The sequence below is a fragment of the Rattus norvegicus genome, chromosome 2, assembly GCF_036323735.1.
Source record: "Rattus norvegicus strain BN/NHsdMcwi chromosome 2, GRCr8, whole genome shotgun sequence".
Classification (NCBI taxonomy): Eukaryota; Metazoa; Chordata; class Mammalia; order Rodentia; family Muridae; genus Rattus; species Rattus norvegicus.
In genome coordinates, this window is record NC_086020.1 from 112846499 (window position 1) to 112872573 (window position 26075).

At 44.5% G+C, this 26075-nt stretch overlaps 1 protein-coding gene across 4 annotated transcripts in view; it reads left to right on the plus strand.

The window, feature by feature from the left end:
• Pld1 (phospholipase D1) overlaps positions 1-26075 on the plus strand; it is a 198038-nt gene that overhangs the window by 68679 nt on the left and 103284 nt on the right. For all 4 annotated transcript variants that reach the window (XM_006232206.5, XM_063281317.1, NM_001399082.1 and 1 more), the window contains 4 exons: positions 19246-19436; positions 20301-20428; positions 23869-24014; positions 24633-24738. In XM_006232206.5, coding sequence (XP_006232268.1) covers positions 19277-19436; positions 20301-20428; positions 23869-24014; positions 24633-24738 — 540 coding nt within the window. In that variant the 5' untranslated portion in view covers positions 19246-19276. The remainder of the gene's footprint in view (positions 1-19245; positions 19437-20300; positions 20429-23868; positions 24015-24632; positions 24739-26075) is intronic.

The following is a 26075-nucleotide window of genomic DNA, read 5'->3' on the forward strand; positions in this document are numbered from 1 at the left end:
TGAATAAATAAGGGTGCAAGGCAGAGAAGGGGCTGATGGGGAGTCCACAGCTTGTTGGATACTCCATGCTGCTAGGTATCAAAGGCATTCTTGGATAAAACTGACCTGCATAGGATCATGATTTCCTGCTTTGAGGTGGTATGTGAGTGTCTGTCTGTCTATCATCTATCTATTATCTATCATCTATCATCTATCTAACATCTATCTTATCTATCTATCATCTATCTTATCTATCTAGTATCTATCATCTATCTTATCTATATTATCAATCTATCATCTGTCTTATCTATTTATTTATCTATCTATCATCTATCTATCTATCTATCTATCTATCTATCTATCTATCATCATCATCATCATCTATCTAATGTGCTCATGATTTCATTCTCATGAGTAGTTTGGTTAGGCACAGGGCAAGGAGACTGATTGCTATCTACAAATCGGGGTGGAGGGAGCCAATAGAAACTAGGAACTTGGACCTAGACACAGTCTTCCACTTAAAGGAACTCACTCTTCCTGGAGGAAGTAGAGTCAAGCAGAAAGACATGCATTCATTCTCAGAGGATTCACTGGGTCACCACAGAAGCATACAACCTACCAGCTAGGGCCCAGGAGGCTTCCTGGAGGAAGAAGTATCAGATAGGCTCACCTAGATGTCCTACTCTATTGGGCAGAGAAGACTGAGGAGTGTGGAGGAGGCTCAGTTGGTATAGTGTTTAAGAACCTGAGATCCATTCCCAAAGTCCATGTTTAAAAAAAGTAGCTAGGCTTGATGAAACATACATGCACCCACGAACACATGAACACACACATAAACATACATGCATCCAAAAAGATGGGGATCTAAAGAAGGCAAAACCACGGGGAGGGAGCAATGCATCAGAAGACCATGAACTACACAGTTAAGCATGTTTAGTCCCATCTATCTGGGCAAGGGAATGGAAGTTTGACCATGGAATCACAGTAAGAGAGAAACATTAGAGTGGGGCTAACTTCCATGTAATGAGTGCTTAAATATTCAGGGATGAGGGAAAGCCAGACATTGGCCTCGGAGCTGATGATGAATAGAATAGGGAAAGGAGGGTTGGAAATGGATTCTGGTGGCTGAAAGCAGAGGACTGTGGGAATGGCTCCTCTAGAGATACAGCAAGGAAGGAGTTCATAACCCAAGGAAGGCAAGAGTGAGATAGGTCCTTCCCAAAGCCTCCCTCTCCACTGTGAAGTAAAAGGCACAGTCATTCAGATCCCATAGTGTGGTGCTCAGCATGCGCTCAATACCGAGGTTGATGGAATGAGCGTCAGACTGAAAAGATGCTTGACCTGTCCTTAAAGTGACCTGATCAGAAAGCAAGATAGTGCGGTCAGTTGGCTAACGAATACTGGCCCTGTTTTATTAGGTGGCAACCTATTGTCTGATTACGTCCCTCCCTCCTTCCCTCCTTCCCTCCCTCCTTCCCTCCCTCTCATGCTGTAGCCTAGACTGACCTGGAACTCACAACATAGCCAGGTTGGCCTTTGACTCACAGAACTCTTTCTGCCATAGCCTCTCAAATGCTGGGATTCTGGGCCTGAATCACCACGTCTTGTAGCACATTTTGTTTCAGGGATGCATCCCGAGTCTCCCTGTCCTGGGGCAGGGTGTCTGTGACAGTTGTTCTCAGGATAGCATGGTGCAAGACAGCAGAGCTCCTGCAGTGAGGACAGAACTGGTTTTTTCTAGTAAGCAGCCTGTGTACACCCTGAGGGCGGAGTCTGAAAGCGAGCAGATTGAATTGGTGCATCCTGCCTGTCTGGTTGGCTTGCTGACGTACTTGCAGAGGTGTCTCATTCTTTGGAAAGAGTCCACTGCTGGAACATGTTTAGGCAGGCAATGTGCAGAGAGGCCGACTTCCAGTCTCTTCTGTTTCTTCTGAGTCTCAGCCTCTGGCTTCACAGGGCACTGAAGAAAGCTGAGTTCAATGATCTCCCAGGTCATCACACGCTGGCTTCAGTGAAAACAAGTGTTGTTAACTGTGGTTAGACACTCTGAGGTTTCTCTCATACCTTAATTTTTTTATAACTTATCTTTATGCATATTGGTGTTTTGCCTGTATATGTGTCTGATTGAGGGTGTCCGATCCCATGGAACTGGAGTCACAGATAGTTTTGAGCTGTCATGTGTGTGCCAGGAATTGAACCCAGGTTTTTAGGAAGAACAACCAGTACTCTTAATCTCTGGGCCATCTCTCCAGCCCCTCCCTCAGATCTTAACAGTGTTTGCCACCAAATGCATGAATCATAGGAACTTACTCATTTATATCACACTAATTTCTGATCCTTCATACAAATGCACACAGACACATGTCTACTAAGGGAGGAATTTGCTTAATTCTATTCTCCTCAATAGATACCAAAGGGATGAGGTACAACAGACAGAATTTGTTGTTGGGATGGAGGGGAGGAGTCAACCAAGGAGCTATCTACCTTGTTTTTTTGTGAAGAAGTCTTTCCCTGGTGCCTAGAACTTGTTGATTAGGCTGACTGACCAGAAAAACCCCACAGTGTTCTGCTTATCTAGAGCCCTGATCACTGGGATTGCAAATGCTACCATCAGCCTAGAGCTGATAGATTCCTATAGTTTGGATGCAAAAACTAAAAGAGTAGTGTTGGGGTCAAAGAAGAAAATGGGCTACAGTCTTTTAGAGACATCCACCATAAGGATTTGACCATGGATTCTGGGCAGAATTTTATCCAGGACAGCAAAGGAATCATGAGCCAGTAACCTCCATTCAGTAAGAATAAGACTGTTGGGTTTACTTGTTGGAGATGGCAGGAAGGAAGGTCAGCTGTGTGATCAGGTCTGTTAGCTGGTTTTAACTTCTCACTTCATTTGACTGGACTGTAAGTACCGGATGATTGACATGCTGTACCTTTGGTGACAGTCATTGTGAACTGTTAATAACACTGACCTGTGTGACATCATACTTCGTGTCAGGGCGAAGTATTTCATATGTACTATTCCACCATTCTATGAGGTAAAGTTATCATAAGATAAAAAGAAAATCCAAAGTTCAGAGAGATTATGAAAGACAATATAATATGTGACATAAGAGTAATATGGTATTCTACATGTAAAATAATATAAAACTTATTGCAGTATACTATAAGGGAAGTAAAAGGTTACAGTTCCACCACTGCTAGGTCAGCCTAGTTGGGAGAATGCTAGCCTAGCATGTGGAAGGCTCGGGGTCCTATCTTTAGTGTTACATAAACCAGGTGTGGCTCACGCCTGTAGTAAAAGCAGTCAGGTTCAGAAGTTCGAGACCCAGTAAATGATAGAGTCAAAACTAGGAGCCAGATGAGCATGCAGTCTGCACATTGGCTGTGAATAAGCCTAGTTAGTGTAAGGATGAATAGGACGCTGAGGAGATGGTAAACTGTAGATTCCGATGTCTTACCTTTCAACCGACTAGTATATTTGATTCAGAATAAAACTGCTTACTATGAACACCTTTGGGGGGGGTGATCCAGCTGCCCACACCCCCAGAGTTCACAGAAGAGGCAAGGCATGTCCTACATAAAGGTATAGGTGCCATCAAAGACTTAGACTTCCTGAGCTCCACCATGAAGTGTTGCGGACAGACACATTGTCTCTTGCTTTTGCAGAGTGAATGAGAGAAAAGCAGAAAGCTTTAGGGGGAGCTTAGAAGGTGTCATCTGGCAGACAAGGGAGGAGGGGTGGTATGTGATAGGAAGTAAGAGGGTGATGGGGCGGATCAGGCCACCAGGGACAGTGTGAGGAGTGGTGGCACATCACTCACCTGGGTAGTCATTACTCGGACCTGGAAATAGCTGTGCTCACTGCCCTAGGGGCACACACTCTCCCTCACACCAGTGCGATGTTCTGAGCTGCTCTGGGAGTGCACACTGCTCACTAGTCACTGTCAAGCTGGAGGCGTCACTTTGTCTTTATTGTTTCACTATTGCTGTCTAGAGTTACTTTTGTTGTTGTGACAAAATACCTTAGGAGTAATCCTCCTGTCTCTGCCATCTAAGTGCTGGGATTATAGGTGTATGCTGCCACACCTGGTTTAACCATAATCTTGATATCTTCATTTCTTGCTCTGAATAGTTTTCGATATATATACATATATATATACATATATATGTGTGTGTGTATATATATATGTATATGTGTGTGTGTGTGTGTGTGTGTGTGTGTACACACAGATTGTAGTCCTTTGTATAGACAACATGTGTTTGGTATTAAAAGTCTAAATGTACACAACAGTATTCTAAAACTTTGACTACTGTGTTTATATGTTTATATACATATATAAACTCCCATACACTGTGAGTCTGTATTATATGGCTCAGGCTGACCTAGAACGCACTATGTAGACAAAGCTGGTCCTGAACTTGAAGAGCTCTACCTGCTTTTGCCTCCTACGCACACCTTTATTCGTTTTTTAATGGCAGCGTAGCCTATGGCCTGGGATGGACTCCAGGGTCTGTATAACTGAGGATGATCTTGAACTTCTGATCACCACACTCCTCCTGCTCGGGTACAGGATTATATCCACGTGCTACCATGGTTGACCTTAAAGTAGTTTAATTTACTCTTGTGATTGTGTGCTTTATTTATCCAGAGTCCTTTGTTTTGAGATGTCTCAGAGCCCATTTGAATATACTGTCATGCCCTCGTGGAAGAGAAGTCCTGACTGTGCTTAGGGGAAGACTTGCATGACAGTAGGTTGCGCCATCTCTAAGTTTGCCAGCAGCCACCATGTTGCTTCAGAAAGGTGGTGTCAGCTGCTGCTCTGGCCAGCAGCAGTGAGAGTTTCGTTTCCTCCGCAGCATACAATAGCAGTGGGCTTGCAAAAGCTTAGCAGTCCACTGGGGTGAAATGGCCTCTCTTGATTCATTGAGAATACAAAGAAAAGGGCTATTATTCTACACTTGCGTGTACCCAAACATGCTTCTGTTATCTCCGAATCTTTTTCTTTCATATTTGTTGAAGTTATTTTTATATATTTTCTCTCAATCTGGGATTCACTTTATTCAATATATATAGAGTCTATCTATTAAAGGTTTAAATTTCCGCATTGTTGAATTTCTCAGCATTTCCCTGGTGATTTTCTTATTGGTTTGTTTGTTTGGTTGATTTTTTTTTTCCGGAGACATGGTTGTGTTCTATAGCTCAGGCTAGGCTTAAATTTGCGACAGTTCTTCTGCCTTTTTTTGCCTGACTGCTGGATTAAAGGCATAAATCTGCATCCTGGTTTTGGTTTGTATTTTTTTGTGTTATGTCAGTGTCCCTTCTTTTAAGGTCCTGATAGCAATTCTTTTATATTTCACTTCAAAGCTTTAGAATACTGTTGAGTACATTTAGGCTTTTAATACGAAACACATGTTGTCTATACAAAGGACTGCAATCTGGAAGTATTACCATGGGAAATCTGAGGGAGCGATCTAATTTAGCTTAATATTTCCTTAGGAGTTGTCAGCTTTAGCATCTGACTGAAGGGTCTCATCTCAGCTGTGCTCTCCGGCATGCTCTAAACAAGATACTCGTATTTATACACCTGACTCTGGGATCTGTATGTTTCCCATTTGTTTTACTATGTCTTTACAGTCTTGCAATTCTTGAAACTTATTTTAGAAGATAAGTCCGACCTGTTTATTTTTATTATATCTAAGTTTTAATATTATCCAGTTTTGTGGATACTCTATGGAACTCAAAGCAGAAAATTAACACTGAACAGCAAGGATCCAAGACCCCCCAGTTTTTGAGCATCTGGACTTTCATTTCTGATGCTCTCTCTACTTGTTTATTCTTTTTGTTGTTCTTAAATTTTATTTAATAATCGTGGATGGTTTCTATATTGCCTCAAGGAGCTTAAATAGATGTGTTTCTGTGTTTTTTCACCCTTGGGAATCATGTTGAGAGCTAATTAGCGCTGAGCATGCCTGGGAGAGGCTGTGCATGTGTGTTTGCACATGGCCGGCAGGTGAACCTGCAGGGTCACAGAAAGTGCTCTCTGTTACCCTTGCTTATTACAGTGTGGGCTGTGTGTCCGTTTCCTCATGTGGAGACAGATTTTAGATACCTGGGAACATTTTTGGTTGATAGTCTATACAAGAGAATCAAGTTCTTACAGCTAATCGCTTAAGGAAAGAAAGCAACCATAGTGGAAATAGTTCAAGACCTCCTCCAGGCCTGTCATCCCAGCACTTTTCGGGTGGAGTCAGGAGCATCAGGAGTTCAAGGGTAGCCTGGGTTACCTGAGACCCTGCCTTAAAAAAAAAAAATCTCAGCAGCTAACTAACCAACCAAACTGGAATACAGCCCCACCCCTTTATCTTATGTGTATGCATGCGTTTCTTATTTTTCTTTCCTCAACAGCGTAAGCTTTTTAAGGAGTAAGAAAATGAAAATTTCACACTTGGCTCAGTCCTGTAGAGCCAGGCTCTGGAGTGTGGCTCGCAAGTCCTCGCACCCCTGGGTTCTCCCGGAGCTCAGTGGCTACTGGTATTGAAGTTGTACGGAACTGTTTTCTCTTGGTCAGACATGTGGTAGGGCCAGTGCTTGGGCTGCACAGGGGAGTATCCCTCAGATCTATACAGCTTTCTCTATGATATCAACCAGACCCTGGCTGCCAAGGCTGGGCCAGGGTGATACAGGTGGCAGGAGCTACTTTGGCCGTTGTCACCACCATCCTTGGTGTTTCCTTCGTCATCTGTGCTTTACTAAAGGAAACCCCGTCCATGATCATGAAAAAACTTTTCCTCGATTTTTCTGAGTCACAGAAAGGAAATATTTCTTTACGTCATCGTAATGTGGGTGAATGCTATTTGTGTCTTGGGGGATATATTTGTTTCATCCACTAAAACATCGGTGATCTCAGTTTACCTTGTTGATGTATTCATATCGCCTTGCTTATTAGTATAACTTTTTTCACAAAAGTAAAGTATTTTCCCCATTAACTCATGTGCAATCCCTACCCTTTCTTGAAAAACACTGTGTGAATCTCGATTCTAAGTCATCATAAGTTGAGTATTTACTTGTTGGGTCATCCGAGTGACAGTGGCCGCCATAGGCTCATGTGTTTGAATGCTTGGGTCATCCGAGTGACAGTGGCCGCCGTAGGCTCATGTGTTTGAATGCTTGGGTCATCCGAGTGACAGTGGCCGCCGTAGGCTCATGTGTTTGAATGCTTGGGTCATCCGAGTGACAGTGGCCGCCGTAGGCTCATGTGTTTGAATGCTTGGGTCATCCGAGTGACAGTGGCCGCCGTAGGCTCATGTGTTTGAATGCTTGGGTCATCCGAGTGACAGTGGCCGCCGTAGGCTCATGTGTTTGAATGCTTGGGTCTCACTTGGTGGAACTGTTTGGGAAGGATCCGCAGGTGTGGCCTTGTTGCAGAAGGTCTGTCACTGTGGATGAGTTGCAATGTTTCAAAAGCCCAAGCCCTATCCAGTTAGGTTTTTTGATGTTTGTGCCTCAGGATGCAAGCTCTTAGCCACGGCTTCAGGGTCATGCCTACCTGCCTGCTGCCACGCTCCCAACACACTTGAACATAGTTTTTCATTGCCAATTGCTTTCACACATGCATACACACGTACAATATGATGGTGAGTTTGCGTGTTTGTGTGAGGGAGGGGGAAGGGGGGAAGAGTGTTTGACTGTGTTGCCCAGTCTGGCCTTGAACTCACAGTGATCTTCCTGCCTTCGCCTTCCTAGTGCTTGGCTCATAGGCTTATACCACCATAGTTAGCAACCGCTTCAGTTTTTAGATGAAGATGCAGAGCACTGAAGTCACTTTGCCCAGAACTAGTCAAGGCATAAAGAAAAACCAATTAGGTAGTTGATTCGAGTGGTGGTGACCTCAAGTGAACCACTTACCTTGTCTCTGCCCCCAGTTTCCTTACCTCTGAAAAGAGTCACAGGTGGACTGTAGGGAAAGACTAAGCTCAGGCCTGCAAAGGGCTGGGATCCCCGCTCCCTGCAGCACCAGCCAGATGCAAATTTTCTTCCTCTGGTCACTGCCATAAGGGCTTCTGTGTAGGGCAGGATGGTTCAATGGAAAACTATTGGGTGTCGACAGTCTGGTGCTAGCATATACCTCCTGCCTGAGGTGAGGATGCACAGTGGGCTTTATGGGGAGTGCCATAACTCCAGAGCAACCAGAATAGAAGGAAAAGAGACAAGAAGAACAACCAGGAGAAAAGCAAGATGCTGGCTGCTGTGCTGACCTCCATATTCACAAAGCAGCAGTCAATTACTCATTCTTAAAGGCTCCTTCCTTGTAGAACCACTTCAGGGCACCAGTGTGCATCTCTACGTCAGGATAAGGATGGGTATAGAAGAGGCTCCGCCTGCCATTGGTCAGAACTCCTCAGGGAGTGGGACTCCCTCCATGCTTCCCAGGTAGTCGTTTCCTGGACTCCAGGACCAGGGACTGTGGAGGGTCTGTGTGGGTCAGTGGAACTCTTGTGTTGAGTGTTTGGAGACAGTGCAGAATCCCAACCTCCACTACTGAGGCAAGTGAAGAAACCTGAAACCTTGTAAGAGGACATAAGGCCAACTGTGACCAGGATCTGTATGGACTGCCTCTGTATGACAGGATCTTGCTTCTCAGGAAGCAAGCAGGACCTCAGAGGCCACTCACGCAGAAGTGTGAAGCTCTGGTGTACTGGTGACTCCCCGTTCCACTCTTGACCTGCCTTGAGAGATGAATAAGGAGTGTGTTTGATGCATGTTGCTCACACTGCCATGGTTGGCACAGAATAGGACTTCAGTGAACGTAGATAACATTTTTCCCATGACAGTTGGATGTGCCTCGGGAAGCAAAGAGCTGAGACAGTCTAGAAATAGCTACAAGGAAGGGAATACTGAGCCCTAGGATACACCAGATGAAATGCATAGGAAAGCTCTTGTCAGGCAAAATGGATGGTCAGAAGACCACCCAGGGAGGTCCACAAATTTAGGGAAATTTGGGGGTGAATCAGAAAGCATCTTTTTTTCCTGCCTCTAGGGCTCAATGGTATCTGTGGGAACTGATTGCTGCTTCTATGTCAGAAAGCTGCCCTGGTTGCCTGGGGTCAATGTTGATAAAGGTTGTCAGGGACCATTTTCATCAGCATGTAAATGAGATACAATACCAGTGAGACTTGCTAATGGGGAATTAACTATGGATCTGGAGAGATGGCTCATTGGGCAAGAGCAGCACCCACATCGTGGTTCACAACTGTCTGTAACTCCAGGCACAAGGCCTCTGATGCCCCTTTCCGGCCTCTCTGGGCACTGTGTACTTATGGTCCACAGACATATATTCAGGCAAACACTGACACATGAAATAAAAAAAAAATCTCAAAGGAAAAAGAAATAGAAAATGAAACATGTCAAGGCCTTTTCTAGGTTCTAGGTTTTCTGTTGGTTTGTTTGTGTCATTAGCTGTGTGAGAGAAATTGTATGTTCTCTGTCTTCTCCGATGTTGAGGTTACTTATCACCATCTTCTCTGGCCTTGACACCTTTGGGAGAAAATCGTAGCATTGTTGGATATGTCCTATGAAGGGTTTACCATGAAGCCTGGAAAGGAAAGTGAAGGAAGATTGTTCTGGGTTCCCAACATCTGATTTGATTGTGAATGCTGAGGGAAGATAGTGCTTGGAAACCAGACTTTCGACCCTCCAGAATAGCAAGACGTGCACACAGAACTGGGCAGGGGAGGGATGTGTGGTTCCGTGTTATAGCCTCTGCTCTTCGAGGTATGGTCGAAAGTGCAGGACCCAGGTGGAACAGGCCTGTGGCTTTCAGGTCAGCCAGACCTCAGCTGCTAGCTGGTGTCCCCACCTCCTGACTGTCACCTGGACCAGCTTGTCTGTGAAGCTGTTGCCGGGACCACTTGGCAGGTTGCAGGAGGAGCTCTCGGCCAAAGTTTGGTGCACTAAGTTCCCATAGCAATTCTCAGTGCTGGCCGCCAATGAGCCATGCCATTCGTGCTATCTTCTCGGGGCCTTTTGTAACAGGAGGTCTTTGCATCTGAGAGCCTCTGCAGTTTAAGAGGAAGACATTCCTGTGTGGCCTGTAGATGGCAGGTTCTCTGTGGACAGCTCACTGACTTCAGCTAATATGAAATAATCATTGAGCATCTTTTCTGTGAGATCTGACTGGTCACAGCATTGCCCTATTTCCCCCAGGAATGTCTCCAATCTCCTGCATTGGATAGCTGTGTCTGCCATCTAAATGTGACTGCAGTTCAGTGGACAGAGCTTTTATAATGTGCTCATTACAGAAGGATGTTCATGGGCCCAGGAAAACATATGGGACACAGTGTGTATGAACAGCTGTGCATTTTTCATGGGGCTTTAGGCTCAGACATGTCACAAAAGGCACAAAGGCTACTGGGCTCCCATGTTAGTTACCTTTCCATGCTGTGGCAGATGCTTGGTAGAAGCAACTTAAGGGAGGTATAGACCATCCTGGTAGTAAAAGCATGGAGGTAGGAGTTTGAGGTGACTGGTCACACTGTGTCTGTTGTCAGGGAGAAGAGAGATCATCCTGGTTTCTTCTCTAATCAGTCCAGGACTCCAGCATGTGTGTTGGTGCTGTGAAGAGACTCCTTGATCATGACAACTCCTATAAAGGAAAACATTTGATTGGGGCTGGTGTACAGTTCAGAGGCTTAGTTCATTATCATCACAGTGGGAAGCATGATGGTCACCGGCAGACATGTTGCTAGAGTGGTAGCTAAGAGTTCTAAATCAGGATCAGCAGGCAGCAGGAAGAGAGTAAGACTGGGCCTGACTTGATCATCTGAAACCTCAAAGCTTGCTGCCCAGTGATAAACTTCCCCCAACAAGGCCACACCTACTTCAACAAGGCCACACCCACTCCAAGAGGCCACACCTACTTCAATGAGGCCATACCCACTCCAACAGGCCACACCCACTCTGACAAGGCCACGCCTCCTAATAGTTCCACCCAATTGAGCTCATACTACCTATGAGCCTAGGCAGACTATTTCCATTCAAACCACCACACTGCCACTTACATTTAGGGTGGGTCTTCAGACCCCAGTTAATTCTACCAAGAAGTCCTCACAGGTGCATCTGGAGGCTCGCCTCCCAGATAATTTCAAATCTTGTCAAGGGCACACTTGGAAAACACATGGGCAGTTCCATTTCAGGACCAAGGAAGAATTGCATGAACAGCTGGGCCAGGGAGGCTGATGGGTGGTGTCGTCCTGGATAAGCCATCTACAGTTGTGCTTTACAACGGGAAGCTAACTGATTTCTTTACCATTTGTGTGCTATAGTCCAAAAGTCAGAAGGCTTGGCCAAGAGGCAGATGCATTCTCTGAGTGGCCCAGCCAGCTGTGAAATAGCTTGTTTCTTCGGGAAACTAAGTAGAGTAAGACAGGACACTGCCTAGCAAGGCAGCCTTGAAGACTTCCACAACTAAGCAAGCGTCTCTATACAGACCTCTTTGCTGAGCTACAGGGCGCACCAGCAACCAGGGTCACCTTTACCTGTAGGTGCACCTCCCTGTCATGGCTTCCTCATCTAGGAGTGGCACTGCAGTTCACAAAGGTGACACTGACATTCTGGAGTTGACTGTTGGCCAGTCTCTGACAGTAAGGACAGAACCGTCATGGTCATCTGACCTTTCCTTGTACTTCTGACATTTAATTCAATATTTAAGGTTTTTATTTTGTTATTTTATGTGTATGGATATTTTGCCTGAATGCAGGTCTGTGAAACTGCATGCTTGCAGTGCCTGTGGAGGCCAGGAGAGGGCGTCTGATCCACCGGAACTGGAGTTGTAGATGGTTGTGAGCGGCTAAGTGGGTGCTGAGAGTTGAAACCAGGCTCTTCAGAAGAGCAACCACTGAGCCCTCTCTCCAGCCTCCGACATTTAATTTTTATGGTGAAGGAACATAACAGGGTTTCCTGCTGATATATTCATTCGTGGATGTGAAATTCTTAAAAATCTAAGGTCAAAGAAAACGTTAAAAGCTTAAAAAAAAAGAAACCCACCATGTTTTATTTTCTCAAAATATATAGTTTAGAAGGTAAAATATTCCACTACTTTATTTAAAGTCAGTTAAACTCAAAAAATATTTATTCAAGGCTTCCTGCATCACTAGAGATTTCAGTCAGTTTTCGGTTGTGATTTTTTATGCTTTAGAGAGCACCAACTCTATCCCATAATAGCAACTTTTCTGCGATCAGAGAGAGCTCTGTGATGAGGGTGGTTCTGTCATCGTGAACTATGGGAAACCACAATCCCCATTAATTAATGTTTCTTTCAGTGGTCTGATTATATAATTCACATCTGTAGTTAAGATTTGGGTTTTTGGCTTTGAAATCTGTTATGCTGATTTCTCTGGCTAAGCACAAATATCACAAGGGAGACATGGTTACGGCATAGTCACTTACAAAGGAAGTAGAAACCAAGACATAATTGTCTTCAAAGAATGCAGTACTAGAGGTTTTGATGTTATAATTCCCTCTTAAAATTATGTTTGCATTTTTTAATTAATTTTTTCATATGATGTGTATGATATATTTAATCATATTCTAAGAGTCTCCCGGTGGCCTTCCCTCCCCCACCTCTAGCCATGGACGGTTTGTTAGCTGAACTCTGGAGTTAGAAGGTTGGCTTCCTCACTTCCTGTTCATGGGACCCTCTGCAGGTATCCTCTCTTTTCTAGGCTGGTATGGCTGCTAGCGGGACCCAGCTCCCGAGATGGTTGTGGAATTGGTATCTTTGTATACAACGCCTGGCATGTAGGTCATTCTTAGCAAATGTTAACCAATGCTAATGTCTACTGTATCATCAGTGACTGCCGCTGGCAATGTTACTGTCACTTTAGCTAGTATGCATTATTATGTGAGAAGGAAAATTCCTGTTCTTGTTCCCAGTCCTGTTGAAAGTGTGAAAGAAAGCCCTAGTCCTCTGCCTCCTTCACTGAATGGTGAGGTTATTAAAATACTTGCTGCAAGGAGCTTTGATTCTGGTATCCAAAATCAGAGAAAACAAAAGGAATGGAAAAGAACCCTGTTTACCTCCCAGATACACATGCAACAGAATCACAATCCAGGAGCTCTTACCTGTCTGCTGGCATCATCTCTTCTTGGTACAGAGTAGTGGGGAGGGGAAAGAAGGGCTATCTACAGTTTCAACTGTAAAGAAATAAAAGAAGGAACTACATTATCTCAGATGCCAACACTGAAGGTGGGCATATCCAGTGCTTGGGTAACTCAGGCTGTAACCATGGCAACTGCTTTGCTCCAAGATAGATTGCCTTAATTAAAACAACACATCGACTAATAAGTGGAGAATTGACAGCATAGGAACAACCATGAGCTCACTGTTTGATTTTGAAAACTAATACCAGCGACAGAATTGTGGGGTAATAATTTATGGCATGATGTGGAAAACCCAATAAAGACAACGATGCTCAAACCATGCCTTCATTTTCCTACTGTTAGTGGTAAAATCTTCATGATCAGACGTGTAAATCTGTGAACCCTTTAGGTCACCTAAAATTTCTTAATGTCTTTTTTTTTATTATTATTAACTTGAGTATTTCTTATTTACATTTCGAATGTTATTCCATTTCCTGGTTTCCAGGCAAACATCCCCCTAACCCCTCCCCCTCCCCCTCTATATGGGTGTTCCCCTCCCCATCCTCCCCCCATTACTGCCCTCCCTCCAACAATTATGTTCACTCGGGGTTCAGTCTTGGCAGGACCAAGGGCTTCCCCTTCCACTGGTGCTTTTACTAGGATGTTCATTGCTACCTATGAGGTCAGAGTCCAGGGTCAGTCCATGTATAGTCTTTGGTAGTGGCTTAGTCCCTGGAAGCTCTGGTTGGTTGGCATTGTTGTTCGTATGGGGTCTCGAACCCCTTCAAGCTCTTTCAGTCCTTTCTCTGATTCCTTCAATGTTCTCTGATTCCTTCAATAGGGGTCCTATTCTCAGTTCAGTGGTTTGCTGCTGGCATTCGCCTCTGTGTTTGCTTTATTTTGGCTGTGTCTCTCAGGAGAGATCTACATCCGGTTCCTGTTGGCCTGCACTTCTTTGCTTCATCCATCTTGTCTAATTGGATGGCTGTATATGTATGGGCCACATGTGGGACAGGCTCTGAATGGGTGTTCCTTCTGCCTCTGTTTTAATCTTTGCCTCCCTATTCCCTGCCAAGGGTATTCTTGTTCCCCTTCTAAAGAAGGAGTGAAGCATTCACATTTTGATCATCCGTCTTGAGTTTCATTTGTTCTAGGCATCTAGGGCAATTCAAGCATTTGGGCTAATAGCCACTTATCAATGAGTGCATACCATGTGTGTTCTTCTGTGATTGGGTTACCTCACTCAGGATGATATTTTCCAGATCCATCCATTTGCCTATGAATTTCATAAAGTCATTGTTTTTGATAGCTGAGTAATATTCCATTGTGTAGATATACCATGTTTTCTGTATCCATTCCTCTGTTGAAGGGCATCTGGGTTCTTTCCAGCTTCTGGCTATTATAAATAAGGCTGCGATGAACATAGTGGAGCACGTGTCTCTTTTATATGTTGAGGCATCTTTTGGGTATATGCCCAAGAGAGGTATAGCTGGATCCTCAGGCAGTTCAATGTCCAATTTTCTGAGGAACCTCCAGACTGATTTCCAGAATGGTTTTACCAGTCTGCAATCCCACCAACAATGGAGGAGTGTTCCTCTTTCTCCACATCCTCGCCAGCATCTGCTGTCACCTGAGTTTTGATCTTAGCCATTCTCACTGGTGTGAGGTAGAATCTCAGGGTTGTTTTGATTTGCATTTCCCTTATGACTAAAGATGTTGAACATTTCTTTAGGTGTTTCTCAGCCATTCGACATTCCTCAGCTGTGAATTCTTTGTTTAGCTTTGAACCCCATTTTTTAATAGGGTTATTTGACTCCCTGTGGTCTAACTTCTTGAGTTCTTTGTATATTTTGGATATAAGGCCTCTATCTGTTGTAGGATTGGTAAAGATCTTTTCCCAATCTGTTGGTTGCCATTTTGTCCTAACCACAGTGTCCTTTGCCTTACAGAAGCTTTGTAGTTTTATGAGATCCCATTTGTCAATTCTTGATCTTAGAGCATAAGTCATTGGTGTTTTGTTCAGGAAATTTTCTCTAGTGCCCATGTGTTCGAGATGCTTCCCCACTTTTTCTTCTATTAGTTTGAGTGTGTCTGGTTTGATGTAGAGGTCCTTGATCCACTTGGACTAATGTCTTATGAATCAGGGAAATTCGGGAAGCTGACCTGACACGTTTCCATTACTATGGTGACTGGGGATTCAAACAGTCCTGCTCAAGGTGTGGCATTTAAACTAGAGGACACGTCCTATTGTCAGAGAGCACAGACTTCATAGGAAAGATTGGATTTCTAGTCATACAAGCCGTAAAGTAAAACCAATGCTTGTGAACCTCAGTAACTAAGTCTGTATTAGAACCAGTCACATCTGCTTTTAAAAGTCAGCCCTTCATAGAAGAGATCCTTCACTGGTTAGGGGCTTATGGTGGTTTGAATGAGAATGGCTTAGTCATCGGGGAGTCTCACTGCTTGAGAGGCAAAGGGAACTGTGGTCTTGGAGGAAGTGTGTCACTGGACTTGGGCCAAAGAGGTTTCAAAAGCCGAAGCCAGGCCCAGTGGCTCTCTTCTCCTGTGGTCTGCGGATCTGAATGTAGAACTCTGCTCCTTCTCCAGAACCATGTCTCTCCTCGCTTGCCTCCATGCTCCCTGCCATGCTGACAACGGACTGAACCTCTGAAGCTGTAATGCTTTCTCTTGTAAGGGTTGCCAAGGTCATGGTGTCTCTTCACAGCAGTAGAGCTCTGACTAAGACTGAGCATGTACTACTCCTGCATAAGACCTGAGTTCAGTGCCCAGCAGCAACTTGGGGTACCTCATGGCAGCTGGTGTTCCAGCCCCAGGGGATTTGACGCCTTCTAGACTCCTCAAACGCTCACATGCAATTGCTCACAAGCACAAGTACACATAAGTAAAGAAAGATAAATATGTAAATATATCAGAGATGACTCTGACACAAGTTGAGTGCCCTTGGACAAATACCTAAGTTTCGTAGCACAGTCATACCTCTGAAGTAAATTACAAGTAGCAAAATTAAATAAATAAAATCAAATAACAAAGTTGTGCTAAAATTATGCTTACCCTACAATAGATGCTTTATACTGAATAATCTTCTCATCTTTGACTCTCAGTTTCTTTCCTCGGTTTTCCTTAAGGTTCCATGTGTTAGCATGCTTCTTTGCTTTCACCCGGAAAGGAGACATTTACTTTAGCTGAAGCCAATGCCTTTCTTCTACTTACCCCGGAATCTAGATTAGTTTCTGTGTGATGATTAGACTTAGAAAAATATCCTAGGACTTTGCCAGAAAAAAGAAAGGCTAGGCTGAGAAAGTTGGGAAAGTAAATCATAAGTCTATTCGATCAATAAAAATCTCTAAAAATCTTTAAAAATTAACAAATAACTCTATGATGTAATTTCTGACTTGGTTTTCCTTATCTCCTTTCCTCTTCTCGTTACCTCGTCTTTTAAATAATGGGAAACTTGGCTTAATGTTGGCATCTTACAAGTGGCTCTTTGTTGGATTAGGAGAAAAGGAAACAAATATTTTAACTGTGGCCCCAAGGCAGCGCCTCCCCAGTGAAAGCTGGAAAAACATTAATTAGGTAATTTAGGCTGAAAGCACCGGTCCACCCACACTGTCTTATTTAAAATGCAAAAGTACATGGAGTAATTCCTGGAGACCTGAAGGTGGTTAAATTAGTTAAATTGTCTTGGAGGCTAACCTGCTTTATGGTATCTCTTATACATAGTTAAGGTTTTATTGTTAAAGGACCTTGGGAATGAAACTTGTAGAGGAGGAAGCCAAGATCCCAAGGCCGAGTACTGAAATGGCTTTGTCCAGTGAACACTAAATTGTAGGAAAACATTATTTCCTTTCATGCCACTATGGTCAATGGTTACAGAGGCTCCCCTCGGGGCACATCTGAATATCTGCACTTGCACATCTCCAAGAATTAGAAAGATAATTTGGATATGAGAGAGGGAGAGAGTTGAAAGGAAGAGACACAGGCAACAATTTGACAATGGTAAGGTGAAAAAACAGATTAAATTTCCTTACAGTCAACAGAGAGAAAGAGAGATGAGAGGCTGGTAGCCAGTTCACAGGGATCTCTGATGTATAATAATCATAGACATGGGGCACAGGGCAAGACAGAACCTCCCTCCTCCACCCTGTCTCCGCATTTCCAAACAAGGTCTCTACCAGACACAGCACTGTCTAGGTTTTGGTGACGTGTTATCATATGAGCTGACCACAGGGCACACCCAGCCTCTCCACAGAACCTGTAGGAGAGAATCCAGCCAGGAATCCTCCTCTCAGGGGACTCTCTTCTCAGAAAGTTCAAGACCTTGGCGGCAGCCTAGGATGAACTAGGGATTATGTAGCTGTTTCCCCCCAAACCACACAGCAGGTGGTCTTTAACTCATCCTCACATTTCCTATGTGTGTATGCACATGTGTATGTATGTGCACATGTGAGTACACGTGTGTATGCATATGGGCATGTGTGTGCACGTGTTTGCACGTGTGTGTGCACGTACGCACATGTGAGTATATAGGCATGGGTGCATGTGCCACTGACACGTGTGGAGGTCAGAGAATGACTTCCAGGACTTGGTTCTCTTTTTCTACCATGGACCCAGAGGCTCAACTCAGCTTGCCTGACTTAAATGGCAAGTGATTTTATTCGCTGACCTGTCTCAAAGGCCCCAGTTTTACAGTTTCAGCCATTGCTTCTCACACACAGTGAGTACTAATTTAATGTTTGTGAGCTCCAGTAGAAGATGGGCATGCGCAGAAGAGTTAGCCCTGTGAGATTCCCAGCTTAGGGCTGGCTGTATCACAGATGATTTCTATGTTGGACGATATGGACTTTTCATTCAACTCTAACGGCAGTGCTGATTGCTTAACCCTCCATATTTTAAACGAAAAATAAAATCCATCTGAAGTCTCCTCCCTGGGCACTGTTGTGCAACGACTCACGTTATTAGGTGTCAGGATGAAATAGAGCCGGCTTTCTTAGAAAGGGGGAGAGAAATAATAATCCCAGCACCTCTGGTGTCTTTAGGACCATGTATATTAATCTGCTTCCTTTCAAGACACATACTCCACCACTCATGCAAGGTCATGGCCAAAGCCTCACATCTTCGATGGCAGGGCACTTTGCTAGGGAGCCAGCTCCAGACAAAATACAGAAAGGTTATGTTACCATAAACATTTTATTCTTTTTGTTACTGAGAGGCCTCTGGGTGACAGGGCTCATCTTTGCAGTGTGGGTTCTAGGATCTAACTCAGGTCATGAGGCTTGGGGGACAAGCTCCTATACCCACTCAGATGTCTCATCAAGCATAAGAAAGGATGTTTACCTCTGCGTATTTGGATGTGGGAAATTCCCTTGATTTTCTTTAGGAGAGTGTAACTTATTCCTCATGTATTATACATTTTACATGCATTGTTCTCATTTTGCCTTTCCTTTCCTTTCCTTTCTTCTCCCACCCTCCTTTCCTTTCTCTCCCTCTTTCTTTCTTCCTTCCTTTCTTTCTTTCTTTCTTTCTTTCTTTCTTTCTTTCTTTCTTTCTTTCTTTCTTTCTTTCTTTCTTTCTTAGACAGGGTTTTCCTAATGTGGCCCTGGCTAGCCTGGAACTCACTAAGTAGACTAGGCTGACCTTAAACTCAAAGAGTTGTGCCTGCCTCCGTCTCTAAGAAGCTGTGATTAAAGGGTGGGCTACCACACCATGCCAGGCTGCTTTGTACTCTTAATTTGAGCTTATTCATTAAACAAGGAAGGATATCTTCTCTGCAAAAGCATCCCCAGTCTCTCCCTCTCCCTCCCCTCCCCCCTCGACTCTCCTCACTTGTTCACATGCATAAAATACAGTGAGGGAAATGCTGGCATGTTGTTCCGTGCAGTGTTGCATTCTTTTTTATTCTCCATGGTTGTTTTGCTCCACATTAGCCTGCCTGGTGGGAATTGTCTGAAGGTGATGCAGGAAGATGGGCAGAGTGGTTCTGTGTAATTCCCTCACCTCACCTAGAGTTGCTTTGTTTGTTTCTGCTTTATCTACACCCGGTTTCAAATCCTGAGCTAGGGATTTCCTCAGCCCAGTGTATCTGAGTGACGCCTTGTCTTCTTTCCCAGCCCCTCTGTTTTTACCCTGTCAGAAGTTAGAATGTCACTAAAAAGTGAGGCCCGGGTGAACACTTCTACACTGCAGAAGATCGCCGCAGATATGAGCAACCTGATAGAAAATCTCGACACCCGGGAACTTCACTTTGAGGGAGAGGAGGTGGAGTATGATGCATCTCCAGGAGACCCCACGGCTCAGGAAGGTAAGGACAGACCATGGATGGCTCAAATCTTCCTCAGGGCTGGCTGGCAGAGCAGAGTGATGAACAACCAGAGAGCGGCCTCCTTCCTTGGAGATGCAGTGTTTGGGAAGAGAGGGCTTCTCAAGGCTTACTTATTTTAGTTATGATTTATTTTTATTTTTATTGTAGGAGAATGGTGACTCTAAGTGACCAGATCCCACAGTCTACATGACCAGATCCCATGTCCCCCAGAGGTCTGGGACAGAGTTAGACCATGCTATCTGATGGCTTCACAGCCCCTACTTTATAGTCCTGCCCAGTACCGGGCTCCTCTATTTTCTTGTTGCCTAGGTTATCCCAGACTGAATCACAGGCTGTAAAACTTTCTCCAGCCCCTGGAAAGGAGACAGACATCCTTTATTTTCCTCCGTCTAGAGGATTTCTCTGCATGCTCTTCCTGGGCTTCCCCTCACCCTGTCAGATGTCTCCCACTCTTCCTTTCTTACTCCTACTCTCAGTGCAGTGCCGTTCCAGACTTTAAAAGGAAGCCTCTCTTACCTTTAAGCCCTCATCATGTTGTCTCTGATATATAATATAGTGTCCCTTAACGCTGTCCTACCTCAAGGCTGAGTCATGTCTCCCTTGGTCCTGAGACCCTCTCTCCTAAGAAAGCTCATTCCTGGGGGTGGGTGGGGCAGTTTTATGTCAGCTTTTCCCAAAACAATCGCGTGGGTCTCCTGGATGAAACCCTCGTCATCAGGCTTGGTGGCAGCATCTTCACCCATTGGGCCCCATCAACCCCATCTTAACAGCTAGGACTCTTTCCACGGCGCGATGCTGCTCCCCTCTCTCACTGGAATAACCTTGCCCCTTTGTCTTTTTCAGCGTGCATCCCATTCTCTTCTATTTACAACACTCAAGGATTTAAGGAGCCCAACATCCAGATCTACCTCTCTGGCTGTCCTGTAAAAGCACAAGTACTGGAAGTGGAGCGCTTCACGTCGACCTCGAGGGTCAGGGCGCTTTGGGTTCATCTGGTTTCAGTTTTATCCACTATGCGTCAATAAATAGTGCTGTCCGGCTGACCCTGTTCTCTTCTCTCAGCTGTGATACTGTGGTTGGGCTTTGGTTATCACTTCCAAGTTCTCTTCACAGCTCAGGAATTTGCTTCCTTCTCATAAACTCTTTTCATACACCCCCCCTTCCCCCGTCCCACCCCTTGGGAGTGGTGCTCCTCGGGAGCCGTGCTCCTCAGGAGCCGTGCTCCTCTTGGCTGTGAGATGAGGTCTCCGTAGCTGAAACTGGCTTTCAGCTCTTGCCTCTCCTCCTTCCACCTCTCCAGGTGTGAGCAGCCATACTGCCACAATGTTTCTTTATTTTTATTTTGGACAGCGTTCAAGGGCTGGTGAGGTGGTTCGGTAGGTAAGGCACTTGCTGCCAGGACTGGGAACCTTAGTTTGATCTCTGAAGCCAGGTCAGGGAGTGGACTCCTGGCAAGTGTCCTCTGATCTCCACCGAGTGCTATGACACACGCATGCCCACAGACACGGAGACAGGAAATAAGTAAATGCATGGAAAGAAACACACACGAAAGAACAGCATCACTAAAGAACAGGATCATTCAAGGCAATCTACTAATTTAATAACTGGCAAGATGCTCTTTCTCTCCTGTACTCCTCTCACTTGGACTTTTGGCTGATCTCTATCTGTTAGGTCTCAAACCTAGGACAAATGGCTGAGGGGCCTACTTAACGTATCAAAACGGATGTGACTGCCAGGTTCTCCAGCATCCCTCAGTCCTTACCTATTACAGGGTATGGTTGGCATACTGTCCCCCACCCCCATCATAAACTTCTCCAGCCAGTGGCTGTGCTTCTTTTCTCCAGAGCCCTTCCCGCTGGAGCCCAGCCATTTGGTTACCCTGCCTCTTTTGTCTCCCCTTTACTCTTCTGGCTCTCCCTCTCCCCTCCCCCTTCTCCTCACAGGGCCCAGATCAAGGTCAAGTTCACTCTGTGCTCTCCCAGATGCCCCTGCCTTTGACTCTGCTCTCCCTCTTATCTACAATAAGCCTTCCCCCCACCACATTTTATTTCTTTTGTTTTTTTTCATTCACTATCCATTCTAACTGAAGGCCATGTATAAGTCAAGAGAAGCTCTATGTTTCCTAAGGCTTCTTTAGCAAGAAAATATGAATACTACTTATCTCTTTTCACACACACACACACACACACACACACACACACACACACACGCGTGCGCACCAGGCATAGTGATACACATCTTTTCTTTATGATTTTTATTTATTTTATGTATGTGAGTACACTGTAGCTGCCCTCAGACACAGCAGAAGAGAGCATCAGATCCCATTACAGATGGTTGTGAGCCACCATGTGGTTGCTGGGAATTGAACTCAGGACCTCTGGAATAGCAGTCAGTGCTCTTAACCACTGAGTCATCTCTCCAGCCCTACTTATCTCTAAAAAGGAAAAAATGTCCAAACATTGGATTGTGTTCTCTATATTCAGAAGCACTGCTGAGAGAATTCTGCTGGCAAGTTTTATCTCTCATTTGTTCTTGAGACCCCACTCTCCAGCTCCCTGGATCCCATTTTCCAGCCAATCTTCTGTCCTCTGAGTGTTACCTTTAATCCCTGAAGCTCTACCCCCAGTTTCTGAGATTCTGCCCTTTGTTTTCTCGGAACACTAAAAATAGTTTAGCGTAAGCCATCTTTGCAGAGAGAAGCTGGGCCCCCAGAAACACATTGCATGGAAAATGGTCTGGGGAGTTACTTGCTTCTTGCTGCTTGGACCTCATAGAGGTCAGGTCTAGTAGTTGGAGAACGGTGACCTTTGTCTCTCAGGTTAAGAAGTAGTCATGATTGAGTAGGCTACCATTGGCTTCTGCCTCCATGCACACCCGGAATCGTGACCTTTGGCCAGCAGTCAGTTGTCTCCCCCACCTCCCATCCCCTACCCCTAGTATCTTGGAGGCTACTGGTCAGTTGTGGTTTTGATTTTGCTGTGCTGACTCCAGTTTACATCCACATTGGTGTCCACCTGTGCTCTGGACTCTTCTTTCCTTCCCTGTCTCTGTCTTTGTCTTCCCTGCTCTTCTCCTTTTTGGAGATGATCTCATGTAGCCCCAATTAGCCCTTGCATTTTGGGCACATTATTGCTATGTAACTGAGGCTGACCTTGAACTCCACCTCTGGAGTGCTCCACATGGGGTTTCTTCACTCAGGGCTTTCTGATGCTTGACCTCTGCTGTAGGCTTTCCCTACAGTGTTGGGGGTCACGTTTCTGTGATGAGTCTTGTCTCTAAGATGCCCTTTGCCTCTTATTTTGCCTGCCAGCTTTTAGAGGGCAAGGTATACTGTGTATGGCTTAAATGCACAAACCCTGGATGACAAGGTTGAGTTTGTGTCTTTGCTTTGAAATCTTGAATAGGTAACTGAACCTCTCGGCTTCTGTGCCCTCACCCAAACACTGGGTCTAAGAGTGCTTTTACCCTCTGTGTTTTCTATAAGGACTTAACACTAGTACTGACAAGATCGCGCTTGTCCTTGAACTCTGGCAGTGCCTCATATAGGGGCGTGTGTAGACAAGGCTAGACCTTTTTTTTTTTTTTTAAGAAGGGATGATATCATGCTCTGTGCCATTTATTTAGATACAAAGAGCTAAGAAGGTGGTCCCATAGGTCCTTGCTTCTGCCTCCTCTCCATCTGCAGTGGTTCTTTGCTATCCATGGGTGACTAGGACTCGCAGTGCCTGTCAGGGCTTCACTAACTGCTTCCTTCATTTCCAGTGTGCAAATGTGTATGGATGTGGTACAATGTGTATACATGGAGGGAAAAGGATTTGTAGGAGTTTGTCTGTATGATACAAAATTTACTTCACGTAATTCATCATGTGAACATTTAAGATAATACTATACTTGGATGCTTTTAAAATAGCATTACCTACCATGATTCACAAGTCCCAGCTCCCTAACAGAGATGCTTCTTACAGTGGATGGCTATTGGGGGAGAAAGAGAGAGAGAGAGAGAGAGAGAGAGAGAGAGAGAGAGAGAGAGCGCGAGCGCTAAGTTTCTCCAAGCCCTAGTCTGTGCCTATGGGCAGCCCTGTCACTTGATTATATAGGCAGCACAAATTAGCCTGGGTAGGTTATTTTACAAAATGAGGAAGGGAGAAGAGGGGAGGTGGAAGGTGGGGAGTGGGTCTAGGAGGGGTTGGGGGAGGGGCAAGGTGTGAGTATGAACATGACAGTGTATGAGGTTCTAAGCAAATTAATAAAGATGGCATACTTATAAAATGCCAGACACTAGCACAAAATAGACTGAACATAGGTGTAGTTTAACATTACTTAGCAATTAGCTGTTGTTTGCTATGGGGAAATTTCAGAACTTTCCCTATCTGAGATGAAACCATTTCTTTTTAAACATCTGTCACCGTAGATGCCAAGTGTCAACCTGTACACCATCGAGTTAACACACGGGGAATTCACATGGCAAGTTAAGAGGAAATTCAAGCACTTCCAAGAGTTTCATAGAGAGCTCCTCAAGTACAAAGCCTTCATCCGGATCCCCATTCCCACCAAAAGGTAACACAGCAGAACTAACATAACGGTACCTCGGTCTACATGGAAGGAAAACATATTTATCAGTTTCACAGGCTACTGATTCCATTTTGGGAGCTATTTTCAATTGCATAGCTCTCTTAAAAGTAAGCCACCTCAGCTGCCTTCACTGATGTAAGGCTGTGATCCCCAGTGCTTGGGAAAATGTGACGAGAAGATCAGGAGTTCAAGGCTAGCCGTGGCTACATAGTGAGGTAGAGGCTAGCCTTTATGAGAATGTTTTAAACTTGACATGATATACTACTACTAATAAATATAATACTAAAATAATACTAAGTAATATAAAAATAAAACAATATAATGCTAAAATATCAATGCTAAACCATGGCATGAAAGAAAATATAAGATACTTAAAGAATAGTCTAGGTCTGGAGAGATGGCTCAGTGGTTAAGAGCACTGACTGCTCTTCAGAGGTCCTGAGTTCAGTTCCCAGCAACCACATGGTGGCTCACAACCATCTGTAATGGGATCTGATGCCTTCTTCTAGTACGTTTGAAGACAGTGACAGTGTACTCATTCACATTAAATTAATATGTTAAAAAATAGTCTAATCACTGTTTTATTGTGTGTGTGTATTTTAGACATACGTTTAGAAGACAAAATGTCAAAGAAGAGCCCAGAGAAATGCCCAGTCTGCCCCGTTCATCAGAAAATGCAATCCAGGAGGAGCAGTTCTTTGGCAGGAGGGTGAGTCTTTGTTCCGCTGCTTTGTGAAAGTTTAACTGTCTCTCTCTCTCTCTCTCTCTCTCTCTCTCTCTCTCTCTCTCTCTCTCTCTCTCTGTGTGTGTGTGTGTGTGTGTGTGTGTGTGTGTGTGTGTGTGTGTAGTGATTAGAAGACAACTTTGTGGAATCAGTTTTTTCCTCCATATTTTTATGGCTTCCCAAGCTCAAACCCAGGTCTTGAGGTGTGGGAAGCACTTTTACCTGCTGCTGAGCCTCTCTGGCTCTATTGTCTGCCTCTTCTGTCCTCCACTGATTGATGACTGCCCTGGTGGCTCTGCACTGAGATGTCTTCTGGGCTACCAATCCAAAGATGTGGCATAGTGCTTGTTGGTGGCTACATGCTGGGACAGCCATCTTCCCTGTACTTGAGGGGAAAGGAAGACTCTGCATATTCTACAAGGTTCTGAGACCTACTTCTAAAAGGCAAACATCTCCACCCATGTGTTTTGACTTCTCATTTTAAATACATGTAAAATCTTATCCCTGCTTCTTAGAGGAGGCAATGATGGTCTGAAATAGAGAGATGGAAAACAAACACAGGAGACAGAAGACACAGGTCGAGGGGCATTTCTGCCCACCCTACTTCAGTGCCTGCTGCTGCCAAGGGAGGAGATAATAGGTTTATATTAGCACATTGGTGATTTTTGGTTTCATTTTTATCACTTCTGTCTTAGGATTCGAAATGCGTGCACTGTCCAGAGAACACCTGACTTTTCCTTTGGAGTTGTCATCTTGTTTGAAATCTTTACAGAGTTGTGTACTAAGCGCTCTTTTGAGATGCATCAGCATAAAATGATACTGTTGAGTTTGGGGTGACTGTGTGCATGCATTTGAGCCCAGCTGCAGAGGATAGAAATGAACGCTTCTTGATTTAATGAAAGAGTGTGACAGGCATGTGTTGATTGACATGCATTGCCTCATGGCCCTAAGCCTGTAACCCATACCTCATCCACACATACACATCTCGACATACTTGAACCAGACAGGGTTTTACTGAGAAGTCTTCATTTTCTTTTAACAAATCCTCCCTTTTCTTAAAAAATTTTAAGTTGTAATATATCTTTGAATTAATTAGATGTTATGGTTGAAAAACAATGCAGGTTTGGGTTAGAAAGAAAAGGTTTAAAGTGACCAGTTCTGGAGTTGCTAGGGCTGTGTGTGGCTCAGAGGGCTTGCCTAGAATGCCCAAGCCCTGGGTTCAGTACCAAGTACCACGTAAGCCATGTGTTTCGACATGCCTGTAATCCTAGCTCAGAAAGATTAGAAGTATAAGGTTATCCTTGGCTACATAACAAAGTTGA